The sequence below is a fragment of the Dunckerocampus dactyliophorus genome, chromosome 8 (assembly GCF_027744805.1).
Source record: "Dunckerocampus dactyliophorus isolate RoL2022-P2 chromosome 8, RoL_Ddac_1.1, whole genome shotgun sequence".
Lineage (NCBI taxonomy): Eukaryota > Metazoa > Chordata > Actinopteri > Syngnathiformes > Syngnathidae > Dunckerocampus > Dunckerocampus dactyliophorus.
In genome coordinates, this window is record NC_072826.1 from 6,848,260 (window position 1) to 6,868,616 (window position 20,357).

At 41.0% G+C, this 20,357-nt stretch overlaps 1 protein-coding gene and 1 non-coding gene across 5 annotated transcripts in view; one reads left to right on the forward strand and one right to left on the reverse strand.

Annotated features, from left to right (window-relative positions):
• dnah1 (dynein, axonemal, heavy chain 1) overlaps positions 1-20,357 on the forward strand; it is a 36,848-nt gene that overhangs the window by 14,111 nt on the left and 2,380 nt on the right. For all 4 annotated transcript variants that reach the window (XM_054784478.1, XM_054784479.1, XM_054784480.1 and 1 more), the window contains 37 exons: positions 24-164; positions 324-484; positions 567-724; positions 896-1,069; positions 1,474-1,503; positions 1,672-1,850; positions 3,164-3,394; positions 3,519-3,715; positions 3,944-4,079; positions 4,217-4,425; positions 4,522-4,693; positions 4,767-4,958; positions 5,092-5,202; positions 5,287-5,472; positions 5,544-5,735; positions 6,069-6,236; positions 6,330-6,521; positions 6,906-7,037; positions 7,131-7,256; positions 7,340-7,459; positions 7,620-7,769; positions 7,849-8,009; positions 9,731-9,956; positions 10,161-10,356; positions 10,432-10,583; positions 10,699-10,895; positions 11,002-11,146; positions 12,504-12,662; positions 12,781-12,909; positions 12,993-13,163; positions 13,247-13,426; positions 15,474-15,650; positions 15,821-15,991; positions 16,134-16,264; positions 18,241-18,385; positions 19,174-19,380; positions 19,473-19,707. In XM_054784478.1, coding sequence (XP_054640453.1) covers positions 24-164; positions 324-484; positions 567-724; positions 896-1,069; positions 1,474-1,503; positions 1,672-1,850; positions 3,164-3,394; positions 3,519-3,715; positions 3,944-4,079; positions 4,217-4,425; positions 4,522-4,693; positions 4,767-4,958; positions 5,092-5,202; positions 5,287-5,472; positions 5,544-5,735; positions 6,069-6,236; positions 6,330-6,521; positions 6,906-7,037; positions 7,131-7,256; positions 7,340-7,459; positions 7,620-7,769; positions 7,849-8,009; positions 9,731-9,956; positions 10,161-10,356; positions 10,432-10,583; positions 10,699-10,895; positions 11,002-11,146; positions 12,504-12,662; positions 12,781-12,909; positions 12,993-13,163; positions 13,247-13,426; positions 15,474-15,650; positions 15,821-15,991; positions 16,134-16,264; positions 18,241-18,385; positions 19,174-19,380; positions 19,473-19,707 — 6,139 coding nt within the window. The remainder of the gene's footprint in view (positions 1-23; positions 165-323; positions 485-566; positions 725-895; positions 1,070-1,473; positions 1,504-1,671; positions 1,851-3,163; positions 3,395-3,518; positions 3,716-3,943; positions 4,080-4,216; positions 4,426-4,521; positions 4,694-4,766; positions 4,959-5,091; positions 5,203-5,286; positions 5,473-5,543; positions 5,736-6,068; positions 6,237-6,329; positions 6,522-6,905; positions 7,038-7,130; positions 7,257-7,339; positions 7,460-7,619; positions 7,770-7,848; positions 8,010-9,730; positions 9,957-10,160; positions 10,357-10,431; positions 10,584-10,698; positions 10,896-11,001; positions 11,147-12,503; positions 12,663-12,780; positions 12,910-12,992; positions 13,164-13,246; positions 13,427-15,473; positions 15,651-15,820; positions 15,992-16,133; positions 16,265-18,240; positions 18,386-19,173; positions 19,381-19,472; positions 19,708-20,357) is intronic.
• Positions 19,072-19,143, reverse strand: trnae-cuc (transfer RNA glutamic acid (anticodon CUC)). Its single transcript has one exon. It is a non-coding gene; the product is annotated as a tRNA-Glu (tRNA).

Consider the following 20,357-nt stretch of genomic DNA (forward strand, 5'->3'; position numbering starts at 1 on the left):
CATTCGTCATCTGTATCCAACAGGTTCAGTGGGTCAAATGGGTGAATGATGCAAAGAATGTTTTAATCACTCCAGATACAAGTTATTCTGACATCATTGTTCCCACTGCGGACACAGTGAGAATGACTTTTCTCATGCATATGCTTTTGTCCAATATGAAGCCTGTAAGTGCATCCATCGCCAATGAATGCTTTCATTTGAAATAGATAATAGTAAAAAGACTTGTAGATGCACAATGCTGTCACCTTTTAAAAACGATGCATGATTAAATTGCTTTCGTTGATATATTTATTAATGTAATTGTATTTTTTTTTGTGAACCAGTTGCTTTGTATCGGGCCCACTGGCACAGGAAAGACACTTGCTTTGTCTGACAAGCTGCTAAAAAATATGCCTGGGCAATACATCACACACTTCCTCATGTTCTCAGCCCGCACATCAGCCAACCAGACTCAAGATTTTATAGACAGCAAGCTAGATAAAAGGTAGGCTTTACTAAAAGACAAGCAAATAAATAAATAAACTAAATAGCCATTTGTAATTGAGCATTTGAATTTTGTGTGTTAGGCGGAAAGGTGTATTTGCGCCTCCTAAGGGCAAGTACTTCATCTTCTTCATTGATGACCTAAACATGCCAATGTTGGAGACCTACGGCGCCCAGCCCCCCATTGAACTGCTGCGACAGTGGATGGACCACGCTGGCTGGTATGACAGGAAGCAAATCGGTGAGTATGGTCACACACATTTGTGTTATTAATCTTAAAATACTACTCTTTAATGGATTTTTTTTTTATACAGTTTTCATCTACCCAATGCTTGAAAGTTGACTTGAGTTTGTGTTTAGTTGTGATACATCCTCTTTCTTCATCCTTGTTTTCTTTTGTGCCTTCTCACAGGGGCTTTTAAGCAAATAGTGGATATCAATTTTGCCTGTGCCATGGGGCCGCCAGGTGGAGGACGGAACCCCATCACACCGCGCTTCACACGCCACTTTAGTTTTCTATCCTTCACTGAACTGGAGGATGCCAGCATGAAAAAGATTTTCTCTACAATTCTAGGCAGTTGGATGAGTGAGTCAGTGGTGCCACGTGTGCATTAGTTGTGTAACTATAGTTGCAGTTGTTGAGAATACATAGAGGATAATGTTTTGGAATTCTCTTTGCTACTATTACATTTGTTGTTCGATGAATTGTCTTTGCTAGAATGTCGATCAGTGTAGTGCAGACCTCCACCAAGACCGAATTGTTAACAAATAAAAGTTGGACCATGCTATTATCCAGATCCTCACCAAAATTGAATGGGTTTTTGGCCTTGGCCCATGCACCACCCTCCTACAAAATTAAGGAAATGAGCTTTGTATTTTGGCCCGCTAACTCTCTGTCCTACATGCTGTTTTACAACGTCCAAGTTGCTTGTAAGACTTTACAGTACATTATGAAAAAGAGTTTCTAATTCCATGTATTTTTTCTTTTAGATGGAAGCATGAGTAAAAAGAATCCAGGAAGTAAGTCAATCATACTGAAACCATTTTGTAAACATTCTTGAATAGTCCAGCCCTTCGGCTCTTTACAACTTCTCTATTAAATTACATGTTTTAAACAAATAAGTTTAATACATTGCAACCAATAATGTGACCTATTTCTGATTTTTTTCAAATCATCATTGTTATCAGGATCAGTGCCAGAAATTGTGCCACTGAACAACTCAATCGTCAAAGCCACTATCCACGTCTACGCTACTATTTGCTCTCAGCTTCTCCCAACTCCTGCAAAATCTCATTACACATTCAACCTCAGAGACCTGTCCAAGGTCTTCCAGGGTATCCTCATGGCAGAGACTACCATGGTAGAGGTAGGTGGTGCTCTCCAAACTCAATATGCAGTAGTGGTGAAACACAGACTACTAACAACTAATAGTATGAAACACATTAACCAGTGATGATAATAATAATAATTGTGGGTTATATAGTGCCTTTTAAGTGACCTTCAATAACAATATGTCGTGTTTTAAAAACAAAAGTCCTTTCAACAGGTAGTAGCGATGGGCATTTGACTACATTTCCGAGCTGAATATGAGAAAAATTAACAATAATTTAAATTTTTCATTAGTCCGTCCATTTTGTACCACTTATCCTGTTCAGGGTCTCAAAGCTGTAGCCAGTCCCAACTCACGTTGGTCAAACAATAGACCACATCCTGGACTGTATGCTAATCAGTCGCAGGGCACATACTGTACTCTCCTGATACAAATTTTAAGACCAGTTGAAAAATTGCTAGCATTTACATTTTGCACCTTTGGATCTTAAGGAGGATCTAAGTAGAGCTTCAAAATGCAAAACGAAGAAATGGGAGTGAGACAAACAATTTTTTGAGTAAGCAAATTATTGCAAACAACCATTAAAGTGAAAAAGGCTGTTCATCAGCTGATCAAAAGTTTAAGACTATGGCCTATAAAAGCCAAAATCTCGGCAAAAAATGTGGATTTAATGTCATTTTCTGTCATGTATTCACATGATCACTTGATGGCAAAAGCAAAAAAGCTTCACCAATTAAACCATTAAACTGAATTAGGCTGTTTATAAACTGACCAAAAGTTTTAAGACCATAGCTCAAGCCCCCCACACCCCAAAATAAAAATACATTTTTGAAAAAGGACTCAGTAATGAGCCGCTGTGCCATTCTTTCTAAAATTGATTTGGGCATGCTTGATGCCAGTGGGAATGTTGCCCCAGGTGGTGAAGAAGGCTTCAAGGAGAGCATCTAGTGTCTGGAAATTATGTCCATTTTTGTAAAGTGCCGTATCATAGGTGTGTTCCAACCTCGGGGCCCACAGTGGTAGTTTGATTCTTACAAATGAGTTCACAGTATTGCTTGTGTAAACTTTTGTCATTCTTCAATGACAAGCAGGCGGTCGTGCTGTTAACAGCTGTTAATGTAATGTGTAATACTGATACATGACAGTGTACGAGAATACCGATACATGACGGTGTACGGATTCTCATGTACCTTGCTCTGTAACGGTCACAATGCAGCACATGTTCTATAACCTGAAATTCTATAAATTAAATGATAATATGAGTGTTTTTAGGAGCTTGACACCTAGATTAACAATGTGGTGTGATGGCATAAGGTGTTCATAGATAACAGGACTTTGCTTGGTCTTAGAACAAAGAAATGCTGCTTCAGCTGTGGTACCACGAGAACTGCCGGGTTTTCCAGGACCGCTTGGTGTGTGCGGAAGACAGGGACTGGTTCAACAGCGTCCTTAAGGGCTGTATTGAGGAGTTTGGCTGCAAGTATGAAGAAGTTGTGCCGTGCCAGCCTATCTTATACGGGGATTTCATGATTCCCGGTGCACTCCACAAACTTTACACATTCATAGACGACAAGGAAAAGGTGAGTATAGCTAACCAATAGCTAACCAATGGCCACTGAGTAGAATTTTATTCGTAAGCAGTGAATCATTTGTTGTGTGTCTTACCAGCCCTCATATTGTGTTTCCTTAAATCATATTTTCTAGTTGGAAGATATTATGGTGGAATACATGGAAGACTACAACCAAAACTGCACGCCCAAGATGAAGCTTGTGCTCTTCATGGATGCCATCCAGCATGTGTGCCGAATCAGTCGTGTCCTGCGCCAGCCGCTTGGCAATGCCCTCCTCCTTGGAGTTGGTGGCAGCGGGCGACAGTCCCTCACAAAGCTTGCATCATATATGTGAGAACCCTTCATTTTCCCCCACATTAATGATTTCAACATGAAAAACTCTCTTTCCCAAAAACAACTGCGTTTTCTTACTTGAATTAACTTATTTTGACCAACAATGTAAGGCATGGTAACATTTGAGCAGCTGTTTAAATAAACCATAGACATTTTACTTCAGGCATTTTATTTAGCGAGAACATATTGTATGTAGCCTTAAAAAGTGTTCCTCTTCCTATTTAGATCCGAGTATAAGTGTTTCCAGATTGAGCTGTCCAAGAACTATGGTCAACTCGAGTGGCGGGAGGACATTAAAAGCATCATGCTGAAGGCTGGCATTCATAACCAGCAGATCACATTTCTCTTTGTGGATACACAGGTTTTCAGTAGTACCTTTTAACACTTTTCTGCAATGCAAATGTATCAAAACATTTTTGCATACTATTGCAAAGTAGCATATCTCAAATATTAATTGCTCCTCTGGAATGTACATCTTTTGCATTATTTACTCACCAGATTAAAAGTGAGTCATTCCTGGAAGACATCAACAGCATTTTGAACTCCGGCGATGTTCCCAACTTGTATGCATCAGACGAACAGGAGCGCATCCTGGCAGCAATGAAGCCAGTGGTGCAAGAGTTGGCTCAGCAGCCAACCAAAGCCAATCTTATGGCTGCCTACCTTAAAAGAGTCCGTAGCAACATCCACACTGTACTCTGCATGAGGTTAATAGTTCCTTCAAAGTCTCTTTTTATTGAATTTCATTCTTGCTTCTTATTCTTTTCCCTTGCTCACATCCCGCCACATTTTATCGTTTATAGTCCTATCGGGGAGGTGTTTCGTGCACGACTGAGGCAGTTTCCCTCACTGGTAACATGTTGCACCATAGACTGGTTCAGTGCTTGGCCAGATGAGGCCCTGCAAGCCGTGGCCACGTCATTTCTTAATGAACTACATGAGCTAGATGCTAGCCCTGCTGTCATGGATGGACTGGTAAAGACGCTGTTTGTGTTTTTCTTTGTCATGAAAAAAAACCCAACCTGCTAATCAGTTATCATTTCTCCAGACAAGCATGTGCATGAAGATCCACCAAAGTGTAGCCAAGAAGTGTGAACAGTTTCTTGCTGAGCTTTCTCGACAAAACTATGTCACACCAAAGAGCTACTTGGAACTACTCAACATCTTCTCGGATCTCATTGGACGCAAGAAACAGGAGCTGTGTCGTGCTCGGCAGCGCATGAGTACTGGTCTGGACAAGGCAAGGCCTCAAGAGGATAAATGATTTGTGTTTATTTGCACCAACATACCTTTTGGGAGAGGGGAGACTGTAATGTGTAAATATTCTTTATTAGTAGCCTTTTGGGACTAAATATGTTGTCCTGATTCTAAAGCTTCTTAGCACAGCAGAGGACGTGAGTAAGATGCAAGAGGAGCAGGAGTTGATGAGACCTCTTTTGGAGGAGGCTGCAAGGGAAACTGAGATGACAATGGAGACCATCAAAGTAAGAAAATGTGTGATGTGCGCGATGCACTGTATGCGATGCGTGGTGATAAACCAACTGAGCTTTTCTATGTTACCATGGCAGAAAGACTCTGTGATTGCAGAGGAGACTCGAAAGTCAGTGCAAGAAGAGGAAGCCAAAGCTTCAGAGAAAGCCCGTGTAGCAGGAGAGATCGCCAGCGATGCGCAGAGAGACCTGGATGAGGCGTTGCCAGCCCTCGAGTCTGCTCTCACCAGTCTCAAGTCACTCAACAAGGGAGACGTCACTGAGGTTACAGACTTTGACCTTGATGTGGAAGCTACTCAACCTTCTTCATATTGAATTATAACTGTTGTTCATAGGTGCGAGCCTTGCAACGCCCTCCTCATGGGGTAAGGTTGGTAATTGAGTCTTTGTGCATCATGAGGGAAGTCAAACCTAAGAAGGTGGCTGGAGAAAAACCTGGAACCAAGGTTGATGACTACTGGGAACCTGGCAAGGTTTTGCTGCAGGATCCTGCAAAGTTTCTGGACAGCCTTTTTAACTATGATAAGGTAGTATATTCCCTATTTCACCAGGAATATAAACATATTTTTAAAACCATCACTGGGTTGTACATGTAAGTTTAATTTATGGTAATATCAGTTTGTGATGATGAGCATCAATAAAATTGACATAAGTATAGTTAAGTCGGTAACTTAACCAAGCAATTTTGAACTGTAACACCAGTTATGTAGATTTGATTCAGAGAAATGAGATGTTTATTATTCACTGTTGATGGTGGTTGTTGGAACTTCGTTTAATAAAACTAGGTAGAGATAAGTTATTGTAGGAATGCTTTCTGTGGTTAAAAAAACAGGTGTTTCCCCCATTTAATGTTTCTTCAGGATAACATCCCAGAAAAAGTGATTGCTCTAGTGCAGCCCTACATAGACAATGACGACTTCCAACCAGCTGCCATTGCCAAGGTTTCCAGAGCCTGCACTTCAATTTGCCAGTGGGTTCGAGCCATGCATCTTTATCACTTTGTAGCCAAGGGCGTTGAACCTAAACGGGTAAGACCTGGAATCTGTTTGAATCATTGTGCTTTCTGTGCACTGTAAGAATATTATCTGAACATGGAAACTGTGTATACTGCATTTGAACAGCAAGCTCTCAAGGCAGCCCAAGAGGAATATGATGAGTCCCAGAGGAGTTTGAAAGCTGCTAAAGAAAAGCAGGAGGCTGTGGAGAGTGGTATTGTTGCATTGCAAGTCAAGTACCAAGACTGCTTGGCCAAGAAAAATGAACTGGACCACAAGTTTCAACTGTGTGAGATACGCCTTGTTCGGGCAGACAAGGTCAGAGCATGGATGCAAAACTTTATTTTTTTAAAAGATTATTCAACACTGTTGTGATGCGATGGAATTAGAATGACCGTATGTTAAAACACTGCTCTTATACCTTGGACCTCAGGGTGTCATTGGCGTAACACGGCGTAACGAAAAACTGTTACTTTTGTTATTTTAAATACTTGTCCGGGCAGTACTTTTACTTTTTTATTGTTGATGGCGTACTGCTTTTGTGAGTCTTTTCAGTCATATCTGACACACAAAAATTCGAGAGTCGAGTTCAAAACTGAAAAATCAAATTAATATTAAGGAGCTCGATAAATTTCTCTGTCAGCATGTAGATGACTTTAAATCTGGTTGGTCCATATTGATTATGCTCTGCTGTCCTTTCAGCTTATAGCCGGCCTGGCAGATGAGAAAACACGCTGGAAAGATACTGTGCAACATCTGGAATACATGGTCAATAATGTTTCAGGTGATGTATTGCTGTCTGCAGGATATGTAGCATACCTGGGACCCTTCACGGTAAGCAAGTGTCACGACTGAAGAAAAAATGGATGTATATTTTGACGTGTAGTTGTTCATTTGCATGCATGTGTTCCATGTTTGGTTGTGTAGGGAGAGTACAGGGCTGCCTTGGCAGAGGAGTGGCTGCAATGTTTCAAGAAGCTAAATGTTCCACACACTGATGCACCCAGTCTCATGACCACCCTTGGTGATCCTGTTAAGATTCGCTCCTGGCAGGTCATAATCTGTTTTGCAATTATTCTTTTGAACCATTACTATCTCTCATATGACATATGAGATGTTTTTTATTTTATGAACAGCTATCAGGTTTGCCTAAGGACAACCTTTCAGTGGAGAATGGTGTGATTGCCCAGTATTCTCTCCGCTGGGCGCTCTTCATTGATCCTCAAGGACAAGCCAACTCTTGGATCAAAACCATGGTGTGTTCAATATGTACTTTTAACTGTATCATTTGTACTTATCAAAGACCAGATGTCTTGTAGTCATTTATTTACTGTAAGTTTGAAACTTAAAAAGGTACTTAACACTTGCCGTATTCCATACTCATTCTATGCATATTTGCCTTGCTCTGTCAACCAGGAGAAGGACAGTGGATTGGAGATTATAAAGCTCAGTGACCGGGATTTCCTACGCAGTCTCGATAATGCAATTCGCTTTGGTAAACCCTGCTTACTTGAGAATGTAGAAGAAGACCTGGACCCTGCTCTAGAACCTGTACTGTTACAGCAGGTAAATACTCCATGTACGAGTGTATATCAGTGAAACTAGATTGCATGACAGTCCTCCACACTGCTGAAATGCCCTTTAGACATTTAAAGAGCAAGGCACCTTAAAATTGAAGCTGGGCGATTCAACCATTCCCTACCACAAGAGCTTCAAGTTCTACATCACCACCAAGCTACCAAACCCGCACTACTCTCCAGAGATTTCCACTAAAGTCACCCTCATCAACTTCACGCTGTCACCAAGGTAACACACATCGTACACAGATGAATTAATTCGTTTTTCTACCGCTTGGGTGCGCTGGAGTGTAGGCGGTCAAGCAAAAATACAAACAACCATTCATACCCACATTCACACATTCGCATGTCTAATCGATGGAATTTACTCCAGGCGTGCTCTGTTCAGCATGTAGAAACATGTCAAGGATGATCAGTGAAAACAGAATGCACCTGAGCCGAATTTTAAGTGTCGTAGCAAAAGGTGGGAATACTTGGTTTGAGTATTTTATTTTAAACAAATTGCAAGCATTTTAAAAAATCACTCATCACTGTGGGACATTTTGTGTAGAAAAAATAATGTAATCTTTTTGGAATATGGGCGTAATGTAAAAAAATGTGGAAAAAGTGAAAGGCGGCATTTTCAATGTGTGGTGTAAATATTTATATACGGGTGTTCCCAGACTTGTGGAGGTGAATGTTGATATTTTGGAATTGTGTGTGTGTGTGTGTGTTTTTTTTTATATATACTTTTGATACTTTGACCTACATTATGTACCATCAACCAGTGCCCCAATACCCATGCATTGGAGTTCTCCAGTGCTGGGCTCAAGCATCCCTGATGGGAGAAGCCCAAAGACAATTACATCCGTATAACAACAAAGTGTGAAAGTATGAAACTTTGGATTAATATAATCAGTGAAATTATAAGCTGGGCTCATCAAGCACGTCACTGCCGCTTGCTTTTTACTTTTCTGCATGACCGCAGCATGAATGAGACCAGGCCCGTAACCAGATATTTTTCGAGGGGGTTCAAAAATCTTTTTTTTTGTTTGTTTGGTTTTTTTTTTCAAAAATCTGAGTGAACGGACCCCCTCCCAGAGCAGGGAAAATTTTGCATTTGGAGCCCGAAAAAACAGTTTTCTGATGCATATTTTGGACAGACATCACAACAATGTTTTTTCCTCCAAATTACAAGCTTAAGGGCAAAATTAAAACATCAAGCTTGCCCTATTTAGATAAGTTAATCAGTTTACTAGGCGACTGAGCATGTCATCGCTTCAGTGGTGGATGCTATCTACACAGGCCTACAGAATATGAATCACTACAAGGTGTTTCAGCCTTACCTATCGGAAATTCAGCATCATCTTTCTTGGATGTGTCATGGAAAATATGTCCACCACTTCCTCCAGGTTGATAACCTTTTTGTAGTGAATGTGGAGAAGTGCCAGCGAGGTCAGCCGCTGTTGCGTCATACTGGCCCTCATGTAGGTGTTCAGACGCTTCAAGGTACTGGCACTTCGCTCACGATGTTACTGGGATGGTACAGGCCAACTGAAGTAGGACCCTGATGTTGGGGAAGTGAACGAGATTGCACACCTTGATAGCAGTTTTTTTTTTTGTTGTTTGTTTGTTTTTTTAACCAAGCGGACCTTTGGTTGCCCGCGGTTGCCCTGAACCCCCCCGGTTCCGGGCCTGGAGACATATTAGAAGTATTAAAGGAAGACGCCTTAGTCCCCCCTCCCATAGTCAGCGCTTTCCTTGCAAACTGCATATTTCCAATCTACATAAAGGCGAAACTTGGAAATATTTCCACACCATGGACATACTGAGCTGTTAAGTTTGTCATCATTCGCTTGCTGATATCATTATCGGCAGAAAGAACGATATCCGTATGAACCAGTATCTCATTTTTATGCCATTATCGGCCGATAATATCAATGCATAAATGCATATTTTGTTTGTTTCCAGTGGTTTGGAAGACCAGCTTCTGGCCCAGGTGGTGGCAGCGGAGCGACCAGAGCTGGAAACGGCTAAGAACCAGCTGATAGTCAGCAATGCCAAAATGAAGCAGGAGCTGAAAGATATTGAAGATGAGATCTTGTTCCGCCTCAGCTCCACAGAGGGAAACCCAGTGGACAATGAAGAGCTCATCCAAGTGCTGGAAGCTTCTAAAGTCAAAGCTGGTGAGATCCAGGTAAGCTTTTTTTGTACTTTTATTCCTTATAGAACTCTAAGCAAAACCCTTCGAAACATCATACAAAACCAGCAGTGAGAAACCCCTAGCGAAGCAGTCCCATCGCTTCATACAGACGACAGTTATCTTGACAGGTTGATGAGTCACTGATGACTTAAAGAAATATTGTTGGATTTTATAACAGAAGCATTTTTTTTCTGTCAGGCCAAAGTGATTGTGGCAGAGGAGACAGAGAAGGACATAGACGCCACACGTCTGGAGTATGTGCCCGTGGCTGTGCGCACACAGATTCTCTTCTTCTGTGTCTCAGACTTGTCCAATGTTGATCCCATGTACCAGTACTCTCTGGAGTGGTTCCTTGGCATTTTCATGGTTGGCATCACCAATGCTGAGCGAGCAGGTAGCTTTCAGGATCAAAGATTCTAAATAGAGTAAACAGAAAAACAGCCTCCACTAACTTTATTTGTATTTACAGACACTGTGGAGAAGCGAATCGCCAATATCAATGAATACTTCACCTTCAGCTTGTACTGCAATGTGTGTCGCAGCTTGTTTGAGAAACACAAACTTATGTTTGCGTTTCTCCTTTCTGCTCGCATCCTAATGAACGATGGGGAAATTGACATGGTGAGTAAATGAGGCGTCTGCTCTGTCAAGTCGTAATCATATTTGTCTCTCACACAGTGCAAATGTTGATCTAATCCACGTGAACGACGTCAATCTGCTTAATTATTAATATCAGGCTGAGTGGCGTTATCTGTTATCTGGCGGGATGGCGAGCCAGGAACTTCCCAACCCAGCCATAAGATGGCTGTCTGACCGGGCCTGGAAGGACATTCTGGGCCTGAGTGGACTGGAGACTTTCAGTGACTTGGCATCGACCTTTGACAAACATCTGCAAGGCTTCAAGGACATTTTTGACAGCAACCTTCCTCACAGGCAAATATGCACAGCAGCGACGCACATTTTCTTTCTCTCGTGTTGAACTGAAAGAACTGAAAGAAATATGTAACAAACTTGTCTGTGTGTGTTTGTCTGCATTTAGGGAGCCTCTCCCTGGAGAGTGGGATAGTAAGCTAGACAGCTTTCAAAAGCTGTTAGTTCTGCGCTGCCTGAGGGCTGACTGTCTCATTCAAGGCATACAGGACTTTGTGTCTACTAAACTTGGACAGCGCTTCATAGAACCTCAGGTAGCGTTGTGCTTCCTCTGTCCCTTATGGCTTGAAGTGCATGGCATTATAGTCGTTAGGGTTTTCCACATATTTGCAGTAGTGTGAAAAAGTGTTTGCCTCCTTCCTGATTTCTTATTTTTTTGCATGTTTGTCACACTTAAATGTTTCCGATCATCAAACAAATTTAAATATTAGTCAATGACAACACAACTGAACACAAAATGCGTTTTTTAAATTAAACTTTTTATTGTTAAGGGAGAAAAAAATCCAAACCTACATGGCCCTGTGTGAAAAAGTGATTGCCCCTTAAAACTAATAATTGGATGGGCCACCCTTAGCAGCAACAACTGCAATCAAGCGTATGCAATAACTTGCAATGAGTCTCTTACAGCGCCGTGGAGGAATTTTGTCCCACTCATCTTTGCAGAATTGTTGTAATTCAGCCACATTGGAGGGTTTTCATGCAAAAAACACCTTTTTAAGGTCATGCCACAGCATCTCAATAAGATTCAGGTCAGGACTTTGACTAGGCCACTCCAAAGTCTCCATTATGTTTTTCTTCAGCCATTCAGAGGTGGACTTGCTGGTGTGTTTTGGATCATTGTCCCGCTGCAGTTGGTTTTAGCTTGAGGTCACGAACAGATGGCCGAACATTCTCCCTCAGAATTTTTTTGGTAGACAGCAGAATTCATGGTTCCATTTATCACAGCAAGTCTTCCTGGTCCTGAAGCAGCAAAACAGCCCCACACCATCACACTACCACCACCATATTTTACAGTTGGAATGGTGAAATGCAGCGTTACTTTTACGCCAGATGTAATGGGACACACACCTTCCAAAAAATGCAACTTTTTTCTCGTCAGACCACAGAGTATTTTCCCAAAGGTCTTGGGGATCATCAAGATGTTTTATGGCAAAATTGAGACAAGCCTTAATGTTCTTTTTGTTCAGTCAGTAGTTTTTTGAACTCCATTTTTGCCCACTGTCTTTCTTATGGTGGAGTCACGAACACTGACCTTAACTGAGGCAAGTGAGGCCTGCAGTTCTTTGGATGTTGTTGTGGGGCTTTTTGTGACCTCTTTGATGAGTCGTCACTGCGCTGTTTGGGTCATTTTGGTTGGCCGGCCACTCCTGGGAAGGTTCACCACTGTTCCATGTTTTCGACATTTGTGGATAATGGCTTTCACTGTGGTTTGCTGGAGTCCCAAAGCTTTAGAAATGGCTTTATAACCTTTTCCAGACTCATAGATCACAATTAATGTCAGTTAAGTTATGTTTTAACATAATGGAAACATCAACGGGATTGTGTTTTATGACAAGCAGCAGTATCCATGTATTTATGGCTCAATTCAGATTTTCGATATCTTTCGACTAGACATCAGACCTGGCTGTGGTCTTCAAGGAGTCTTCGCCCTCCTCTCCCCTCATCTTTGTTCTGTCTCCTGGCACTGACCCGGCTTCTGATCTCTACAAGTTTGCCGATGTTATGCACTTTTCAAAGAAAATGAGTGCCATCTCCCTTGGGCAAGGCCAGGTTAGAGACGTTCCTTCTCAGGAACTCACTCAAAACATTGTGACTTAAATATATGCTGTATGGAAAATCTGCTGGTTTGTCATTTGTTTACTTAACATCAGCTCTCTGTTGGATTCAGGGCCCCTTGGCTGAAGCCTTGATGCGCACTGCCATGGACAGAGGTCAGTGGGTCTTCTTTCAGAACTGTCACCTGGCACCCAGTTGGATGCCGTCACTGGAGCGCCTTATTGAGAACATTGACCTGAAGGTACTGGGGCGTTGAGACTGCATAATGTTTTCCTTTTGACACCACCTGTTAAGAATGACTTCTCCTCACTTCTTTTGTCACAGGTGCACAAAGATTTCCGTTTGTGGCTCACAAGTCTGCCCAGCAATAGGTTCCCAGTGTCCATTCTTCAAAATGGGACAAAGATGACCATTGAGCTGCCCAAAGGCATCAAAGCCAATCTACAGAAAACCTACCTGAAGCTCACAAATGATTTCATCACTTCTTCCAACAAGGTGCTGCTCTTATACTCCTGTGTGTGTAAAAAAATTCCTTCCCTGGTTCAAAAAATTGGTTGACTCCATTTTCTACTCTCCAGGTAGCACACTTGAAGTCGTTGCTCTTGTCTCTGTGTTTGTTCCACGGAATTGCTCTTGAGCGAAGGAAGTTTGGCCCTTTAGGCTTCAATATTCCATACGAGTTCACAGATGGCGATCTGAACATTTGCATCAGCCAGCTCAAAATGTTTCTGGACGAGTACCAGAATATTCCATATAAGGTGACTTCACTCATTCTGTTAGAACTAAAAGTACAGTCATTGATTTGCCGATGACAAAGAAGCTATTTTTAATTAGCATGAGTTGTCTGTTCAGTTATTTGAGTGCAATCTGTCTGCAGATTTTGACATATAAATCAGATTGTAAGGATCTTCCCTGAAGAAATTGATTTTTTTTTTTAATCTGTGAAGGTTAATTTGTTTCTTTATTATTTTTTTAGACAGAATTTTTTGTGTTTCAATTTTGTGATCTTTTCTTCCATGTTTTTATGCTGAAAATTTTATTGAAAAAAAAATTGTAAGCAAAAAGCATGCAGTTTGAAATTAAGTTTATTAAAATATGGAGTTTAAAAATTCTGTTTGTTAAGATACGGTGTTTTAAAATTCAGTTTATAAAAATTCAGAGCATATAAATTTGATGTTTCAAGATTCTCAAAGCCAGCCAATTAGGTGGGAGGTGCACGTGACACGGGTCTTGCATAAACCAGGAGTATATGTTTGAGTTTTGAAACATCCAAATTATTTGCACAGAATTTTTATTTTTTTTTACATTGAATTTTCATACCCACAATTTTTAAGATTTGAATTTTTATAAACAGAATTTTAAAACACATACTTAACAAACAGAATTTTTAAGCACGCATTTTGCTCATTAATTTTTATTCTATGATATTTTCAGCATAATTTGGTGTAAAAAAAAATCAGTTACATAATTCCGAGACTAGCGCTTAGGAAAGAATTTAACCTTCATAAACTCCCTCTTTCATAACGCATGAAACTGAAAAAGAAATCCTATCTTTTGCCAATTTTAGCTGATTTGAATGAAATGGGTATGTGTGTATGTGTGTATTAGGGATGTTTCGATCAAGCTTTTAAGCTGCCGATAATCCATGAATGAGATCAGCCGATACCGATGACATGGATTTAACTGTCTGTTTTTCTATTTATTTATGAGTGCTATTGTCCAGGGTCGCCATTAGACAATTCCAAGGGCCCCTGGCAAATCGGTAATGTTCATTAAACAACAACACAGTCTTTGGAGGACCAGACATAATTAGCATAATGACAACAATAGACACTTTAGAAAAAAAACTTAGCGTGTACCCGATGGATGTAATATCCACTTCCTCGTGGGACAAAAACGAGCTCCAAACATGAGCTTGTTTGCAAGCACTGCTTGTTTGTTTTAAAAACACAATGTCACTGTGGTAAAAAGTAACATTTGGACTCCTACGGCAAGCAGCTAGGTGGATAATTCTAGCCAGCTAGCTAGTTAACTGCTGCTGTGACCAGCTAGTCAAAGTAAAGAAAGATGCAAAAGAAGTCGAACACCAATAGGTTTCACAAGGGAGTGATCAAACACACTGGCATCGATTGCCGTAGCCTGTGGCAAGCTGTCAGACAGAAACCTTTCAGGTTTTACAGAATAGTGTTGATTCTGGGGGTAATTTGGGACAAAGTGTGTTCCTTGTTGGCTCAATACGGGTGTTGGGAACCCTCCGTGGCACAGCACATTCATGTCATGTTTGTGTTGTCATGACATGAATTGTCATGTTGCCACCTCACGGCAATCGTTTTTTATGATCGGCTTTAAAAGGCATTTATTGGCATATGGCGATCACATGTTTTTTTACGAAAATCGGCCGATACTAATCGATGGCCGATCCCTCGGCGCATCCCTAGTGTGTATGTCTGTATCAAACGAGATTGCTCATTTTGCTGAGTCGTACTTTTTAACATAGGAAAACCCATGTAACCAATTCACACACATATTTTAGATGTCGATTAGTTTATTTGTAGGGAACAATACAGTTTCATAAAACACATACTAATACATGAGTTTAAAAAGCCAGAATTAGCCAAAAGGCTATTTTTTTCATCTGTAGTCCCCTAAATCAGATCAATTTGAAATTTGTTGTGCTTAGGCTGCACCTTCTTCTCCTGGACCTCTGTAAGCTATTATATTATCCTATCATTGATCATAGTTCACATTCACACAAGTATATAGTATGTAACAAATGTCTCATTCATTGGCTCAACATCTGTCCAGGTTCTGAAATACACTGCAGGAGAGATCAATTACGGCGGCCGTGTGACGGATGAGTGGGACAGGCGCTGTCTTCTTAGTGTACTGGAAGATTTCTACTGTCCTGCTGTGCTTAATGAGGAACATGTTTACTCCGAATCTGGAGTTTACCGGCAGATTGAGACAAATGTGGATATCAAGGTGAGATTAGCAATTCAAGTTTAATGTGCCCATACTTTCAATGTGCATAATATTATTTTCCATTTCACAACGGCTGAAAGTAGTTTCTCTGAAGAAGGCGTAAGCGTACTTTTACAATTCAAACTTCTGCTTGTAATGCACAGATTTTTACTTGTCATTTCTGAACCTAGGGCTACTTAGCATACATCCACAGTCTGCCCATCAATGATACACCTGAGATATTTGGTCTCCATGACAACGCTAACATCAGCTTTGCCCAGAATGAGACGTTCGCTCTGCTGGGAGCTGTGCTACGTCTCCAGCCTCGAACTGCATCCGCTGGAGGCAAGACCTTGGAGGAGGTGCTAAATTCTAATCAATTTCTATTTAGTGTTGACTGCACTGCGTTTTTGTTTTGGATAGGTAGATACTGTAGATACGTTATTCATCTCCAACAGAAATTCACAGCCATTGTAAAATGTGTATAATTTACTTCTACAACAGATAGTGGAGGAGATAGTAGCGGGCATTGTGGTAAAGGTCCCAAAGCCTTTTGATATTCAGGAGGTGATGGAAAAGTACCCTGTGCTCTATGAAGAGTCCATGAACACAGTCCTCATCCAGGAGGTCATCAGGTAACAACATACAGTATTCCTGTCCTTCATCTGTACTAATCTGTCAGATTGACAAGAGCCCAGAGAGAGCACACTTCCGTCACCTGTAAAATCAATGCGTGAACTGCTGTCATCCTTTGGATTCCATGCAGCTAGCACACGGGTGTCCAAAGTGCGGCCCTTGGGCCATATACGGCCCGCAGCTGTTTTTTTATTGGCCCTCGACACATTGTAAAAATGCAGTTAAACAAGAAAACTTCAAAAAAAACAACAGCAAAAATGTGAAAAAAGACCAGTAAATGTACAAAAATAAAGACGAAATACTGAGAGAGTAAAATCATAGTATTAATAGAAAATATAGCATAAAGTTGACATAGTAAAGGAAAAAAGTTGTTGCAAAGTTGCAAAAAAAAACTGTTACTGTCACTGTTAGCACAAAGCTTTTTCTTTTCTTAAATATAAAAAACGTCTCGGTATATCTACTGTACTGTACATAGGTTGGTTTGAAAAATCTAAACGTGGCCCCTGCATTCTTTGATTTTTCAGTACGCGGCCCTCAGTGGAAAATTCATAAGGCATTGTTAGTGTAGTAGTTCACACAGAGGAGTCGGCGCGTGTTAAATTCCCTCCATCTACTGTTAACAGTTGACCTGTGAGTAATTAGCACCCAGTCCGGGCTGCAGGCTGCCCCTCGCCATAACGCAGCTGAGTCTCCTTTCTGCTGCAGTTATAGTATAAGTCCATCCATCCATCCATCCATCCATCCGTTTTCTATGTTGCTTATCGTCACTAGGTTCATGGGTATTCTAGACCCTATTCCAGCTGACTTCAGGCGAGAAAGTGGGGTACAACCTGGACTGGTCGCCAGCCAATCTCAGGGCACATGTAGGCAAACAACCATTCACACTCACATTTATATCTATGGACAATTTACCTTCATAGTGTAAGTGTTATAGAAATTAAATATAACACCAAACATATAATAAGTACAATACCAAATATAACACCTGGAGCAACATTCCATTCCTCCCGGAAACACTGGCATCAAGCATGCCCAAACCATTTTTTGAGGTGAGTAACAAGAATGGCGCAGCTACTCATTATTGAGTCCTTTTTTGAACATTTTATTTCTATTTTAGGGGTTGTGGGTTTTTTTTTTAAACTATGGTCTTAAATTTATTACATCAGCTGATGAACAGCCTATTTCAGTGTAATGGTTGTTTCATAAATTACTTACTTGATTTTTTTTTGTCTCACTCCCATATCTTCTTTTTGTATTTTGAAGCTTTACTTAGAAGCTGCTTAAGATCCAATGTAAATTCTGTGTGTGCCTCTTGCATAAGAAAACCCAGTGTGTGTCACTGTTGCCCTTTGAGCTCATAAACACACAGATGAGCCACATAAATACAAATGTGATGAGCCAAAATGATGAATAAAATGCTTGAGGACATGAAAATAGATTAAGTATGTGGACAAATATGTGGACCATTTGACACTGTACCTGAAATGAATGAATTTCTAAATCTTTGGCAACCTGTTATGGAACAACTTAACACAAGTGATGTTTGTCAAACTTCAACTTAAAACAGTATCTGTCAAAAATACAGCTAGACACCAATAACTTAAGTAGTCTGTTATACTGTACCTTGAACTTGAACATCCATCCCATGCATTTGCATACCCCCATCGCAGGGGTATGCAAGAGCCTATCCCAGCTGACTTTGGGCGAGAGGCAGGGGTACACCCTGGAATGGTCGCCAACCAATCGCAGGGCACATATAGACAATCATTCACACTCACATTCATACCTATGGACAGTTTAGAGTCTCCAGTTAACCTGACATGCACATTTTTTTGGAATCTGGTAGGAAGCCGAAGTACCCAGAGAAAACCAACGCAAGCACGGGGAGAACATGCAAACTCTGAACTTGAACATGTTTACTTTAAAAAATGAAAATAAAAAAAGGAAAGTAACTTTTGTCTTTTGTACTTTTCAGATATAACAATTTGCTAGCTGTCATCGCAAAGAGTCTCAGTGATATTGTGAAAGCTCTGAAAGGTTTAGTGGTGATGTCATCAGAACTGGAGCTTATGGCCAACAGCTTGTTTAACAACAGTGTTCCTGATATGTGGAAGGCCAAGGTAAGACACACACTCACACACAAATATCATTTACAACCCTTCTGATTGTCTGGCTGATACAAGGGTCCAGAGGTCACATTGCATTGTCTTTTTTATGTCACATGCTGATGATGAAAAGTTGCATTTGTCACAAAATTGGGCATTTTCCGAGATTCAATTGATTTTTATTTTCACATCGTTCTAAAAAGAAACAAGTCAGAATATGCAATTAATGATTCGTTTTGGTAACACTTGAACACTCCAAAGTTATACCCTCGTACAACAATGAAATGCAAACCAAATGAAGTCTATAGTCTTCATCATATACATGCAGTATGGAGAGTCAGAGGGGCTCCCCATGAGCTATTGGGGTGTTGGGTTCCTTGCTCAATTGCATTTCGGCAGTGCTCAGGAAATGATTCAGTGGGTGGATTTCATTTCCTTTTTTGCAAGTTCCTATGTCCTTGCTTTTCTTTGCGGTTTGCGCCGTAACTTCTCCCATACAGAGACTCCATTGAGAATTTGAAGAAATCACTCAAAGAATGAGAGAGAACTTTAAGTTTAGGCCTGTGACCAAATTTTTGATGTCACTCAAGGCTTTAAACTATTAAATACTGTATGTGGTGACCATGCACTTGCTAAGGTATAAGTCATATCAGTCTGCAAATTCGTCGAGCCTGCACCGCCATGGCTATAAAAGTGTACTCTTCCCTGACCAGGAATCGAACCCGGGCCACGGCGGTGAGAGCGCCGAATCCTAGCCACTAGACCACCAGGGATTGTGTGTCTGTGTGTGTTTCCCCCTCTAGGCCTACCCCTCTCTGAAGCCTCTGGCATCCTGGGTGTCTGACTTGCTTCGGAGGATCGGTTTTCTTCAGGGATGGATCTCTAATGGCATTCCACCTGTCTTCTGGATTAGCGGCTTCTATTTCCCTCAAGCTTTTCTCACCGGAACCTTGCAGAATTATGCTCGGCGCTTCGGCATCTCCATAGACACCATTGGATTTGACTTTGAGGTAGCCGCATGTTAGACTTGTTGAAAATCACTTTTGAAAGTCATGGTAATTTGTCTGTGTGTACCTGATCACAATTCTGTTTGTCCTCTCAGGTTGTGTTGAAACCAGTGTCCGATATAAATGAGAAGCCAGACATAGGCTGTTACATCAATGGCTTATTCATCGAGGGTGCTCGCTGGGATAATGACGCTGCTCAGCTCACAGAGTCCAGGCCTAAGGAGCTCTACACGGAAATGGCTGCCATTTGGCTTATCCCCACACCTAACCGGAAACCTCCAACCTCTGGGATTTACATCTGCCCCATCTATAAGACCCTAACGCGTGCTGGTCAGTATACTTACAAGCATGACTGGCTGCATTACAGCTCATCTGTATGTATAGTATCTCACAAAAGTGTGTATACCCCTCACTTTTCAGCAACCATTTATTACAGTATTCTCAGATAACAAAATGAATGGAAACTTGGATGTACTTTAGAGTAGTCAGTGTACAGCTTATATAGCAGTGACTAGCTACTGGAAATTCCTCAATACACAGCCATTACAGGTGATCCTTGGTCTATGAACAAGTTCCATTTCTACAACTGTGACGTAAGTTGAGTTTTAGTGTAGGTCTTATATTAACTATATAACTTATATGTAAATTGAAGGTAACTTAACACATAAGTCACTCACACTGTGCACGAAGGACATATAAAATACAGTGATAAAAAGACTGGATCTTGCACCAAGCTCTTAGACTACAGCTGTCCTATCTAGTCTGACTGGTGTGTGTCCCACCTAGTCTTTGAGCATGAACTGGTGAAGCCTGGTCAGATGAGAGGCGAAACATCTTCTAAGGCAACCTGAACAGTGCAGTTGCGATCGATTGAATGCCCTGACAATACAATGACCTGGATGAATGAGAATATTCACAGACATAATAAAAATATTAAATACAAGAATGAAATAAAACAGTAAAAAAGAGAACACCAGTGG